The sequence below is a fragment of the Etheostoma cragini genome, chromosome 5 (genome assembly GCF_013103735.1).
Source record: "Etheostoma cragini isolate CJK2018 chromosome 5, CSU_Ecrag_1.0, whole genome shotgun sequence".
In the NCBI taxonomy this organism is placed as follows: Eukaryota; Metazoa; Chordata; class Actinopteri; order Perciformes; family Percidae; genus Etheostoma; species Etheostoma cragini.
Window position 1 is genome coordinate 30,447,252 of NC_048411.1, and position 3,228 is coordinate 30,450,479.

Consider the following 3,228-nt stretch of genomic DNA (forward strand, 5'->3'; position numbering starts at 1 on the left):
GTCATCTTTCTGTGTCCGTCCCCCGATGTGTGTCAACTGTTTTGAATTTTTGTTGGGTGTTTTCCCAAATTTTTTAAGTTTTCTTTTTAACATCTGTTACTTTTTTGAGATCATTGTCACTTTTTTTTGACATCCTTTCACATTTTGTCACTTTTTTTACACTTTATTTGAAACTTTCCCTCTTTTTTTCACACTTTTTAAAAAGTTTTTTCAACTTTTGTTGTCTTCCCTCCAATGATTTTGTCTCTTTTTCCATGTTTGTCTACTTTTTATGAGCCTTTTGACATTTTTTGGTGTTTTCCCAAATTTCAAAAGCTTTTTTTTTTGACATTTTTTTCATTTTCTTCAGTTTGTCAAATTTTTTCCTTTTTTTTCACATTTTTTCACATTCTAGTCACTTTTATTGACACTTTAATTTGTCTTTTTTCGACATTTTTTTTTTCTCCAAATACTATGAAATTGAAAAAAATTCAATAAAAGTAGTGACCTGATTATTTATTTTAGTATTTAGCATTATTTATTTAATTATTATTTATTTATTTAACTTGCGGGGAACATTGTAGGGAACCATCCACGTTACGTTTTTTGGAGGATTTGTTTGAAAGAAACCCAAATTTCTGCTATAGAAACTTTTGGAATTTGACCCGAGGACAACACGAGGGTTAAATCTAATAGAAATCTGCTCTTTGGGCTCAAATAACAAAGCACCAATGCTGTTGTTCTGTGTAAAGAGTTCTTGAGACAGCCCCTCTTTCTTTCTCCGAACCTTTTACGTGCCTTTGTGCCATGAGGCGCTTGCTAGAAGAGAATATTTTAGGGATATATGATTGCATAACTTAGTTACACGTGGACCGGATGCACGCTAACGCACCGGCAACTCAGAGTGCGGCTTAATCTGCACGAGCAGCCGTTCAAGTCCAAAGTCCACACCACAATCTGAGTCCTGTTCTCTTGCACCTGATCCAGTGATCCCGGAGTATTACTGTTACGCTTTGATCCCTGTTTACATGCAACACATGGCTAGCTGGTGTTGCCTCATACTGCAAATACTGGTCTCAATGCACAGAACATGGACCCCGGTCAGCCTAATCTGCGTGGGCCGATTGCATCAAACTGTTAAACCCTCCTGTTGCTGTGATCCTTCTTTTTGACCCTTGTACCCTTTGTGAATGGCCTTTTGTGCATGCGATTAAAAGCCTATTCTCTCTCCCCCCCCCCCCCCCCCCCCCCCCCCCCCCCCCCCCCCCCCCCCCCCCCCCCTGCCCCTAACCCTGCTGTCGGAAGGCTGTAAAAAACATGGTGGCCATGGTAAGTGTGCCTTCTCCTCCCTGCACTCCATCCCTCTCTGCTCTTCTCCTCCGATCTCCACTTTCTCTCCCACTAAAAAAACAAAAACACCTTCTTGTGTAGAAGCCGCATGATAATTTTAATGTTCTTGGTTGTCTTTGTTTTTTCCCTGCACACAAGTATCATTACATTTAAGTCACTTTTATCAACATTTTGTCTTTTTCGAAAAAAAATTTGTCACACACAAGATCTTTTATCAATTTTTTCTTCTTCTTCCAAATACTATGAAGTTGACAAAAAACAACCACATTCAATGCAAGTAGTGACCTGATTATTAATTTAACTTGCGAGGAACGTTGTAGGGAACCATCCTCGTTACGTTTTTGAACAATTTGTTTGAAAGAAACCCAAATTTCTGATATAGAAACTTTTTGGAATTTGAGCCGAGGACAACACGAGGGTTAAATCTGATAGAAATCTTCTCTTTGGGCTCAAATAACAAAACACCCTTGCTGTTGTTCCATGTAAAGAGCTCTTGAGACAGCCCCTCTTTCTTTCTCTGTTTTATTATTATTATTATTTTTATTATTATTATTATAATTATAATTATTATTATTCCTGCAGTCTAATTTTAGGGATTTTTCTGTATTACGTTTTTTTTCAAAGGGCTCATACAGTATAAAAGAAGACAGCCATTAAGTAAATAACAAAGCTCTCCTTTAAGCCCACCCGCAACTTCTTAACAAAACAATGAAAAAATAAAATAAAATAGAAGGTTTGCACACACAACACGCATGCTAGGTTGAAAATTAGCCGACTGGCTAACACTGGTGCATTTACAGAGATGTTGATTGACGTGCATTGTTCTAATTAACCCTTGTGTCAAAATTGAAAATCAACGCTTTTGTTGACACTTTTTTATCAATGTTTAGTAATTGTTTCTTACGTTTTTGTCCCTTTTTTTAATTTTGGACTTTTTTTCAATGTTTGGCACTTTTTTGACTTGTTAACTTTATTTTTTACAGTTATTTATGGAATTTATGGTCAAAAAAACCCATTTGTAGAAAATTATACCTAATGTTTGAGTTACAGAAACAGAAATTAGAAAATATTTTGACTAAAATTATAATGAATGTATGTTGATGGATAATCACAGACTGGAATATGTCAACTTTTACTCAATACTATTTCAAAACCACTTCAATTTGTTTTCAAATGCTATAACAGTGAATAAGACGCCCCAAATTTAATGCAAGTAGAGATTTGTACTTGCCAAAGAGCGTTGTGTGGAATCAATCATGTTATTTGGGGAATTAAAAAGAACATTGATATAGGTAAACGGGTCAATTTGACCAGAGGACAACATGAGGGTTAAGAGTGTCATTTTGGATGATTTCATTCTTCATAGAGCAGACATCTTTTCTTTTTTACCCATTAATCACATCTCCAGTAGATATTCACCACTTAATGATGTAATACACCTGTGCTCGTTCCTAACCACTCTACTCCATCTCTTTTTCTCCAGCTCCACCAGGTGCTAGTCCAGCTCCAGACGGGAGAGAAAGAGCAGGACTTCTCCCTCCTGCCCATTCAGGTGTCCATCAGTGTGCAGCTCTGGAGACTTCCAGGGTGCCACGAGTTCCTGGCTGCTCTCGGTGAGTCCGCTGTTACCCTAGTCCTGCTTTGCCAGGGGTCTGGCTAGTCCACATAGCATTCAGGGGATGGGAGACAAACACGCTCTGGTTTATTGGCATTTCTTTGAACCAATCACAATTGTCTTGGTTAAGCAACTGCCGCTGTAAAATAGACTCAGAAGGAACTGGTTTTGGTGAAACGTGTACGTTCAGAAGTAGTTTTAGTCGTCAACAGAAAACTCACATTGGACAGATAGTCTAGCTAGCTGTCTGGATTTACCCTGCAGAGATCTGAGGACCAGGTAAC

The 3,228-nt window shown here is 37.9% G+C and overlaps 1 protein-coding gene across 1 annotated transcript in view; it reads right to left on the minus strand.

The window, feature by feature from the left end:
* Window positions 1-3,228, minus strand: part of LOC117945069 (tetratricopeptide repeat protein 28-like) — a 210,715-nt gene that overhangs the window by 3,158 nt on the left and 204,329 nt on the right. Inside the window, exon 27 of the mRNA XM_034872322.1 lies at window positions 1,319-1,380. Within this exon, the coding sequence (XP_034728213.1) occupies window positions 1,319-1,380 (62 nt within the window). The remainder of the gene's footprint in view (window positions 1-1,318; window positions 1,381-3,228) is intronic.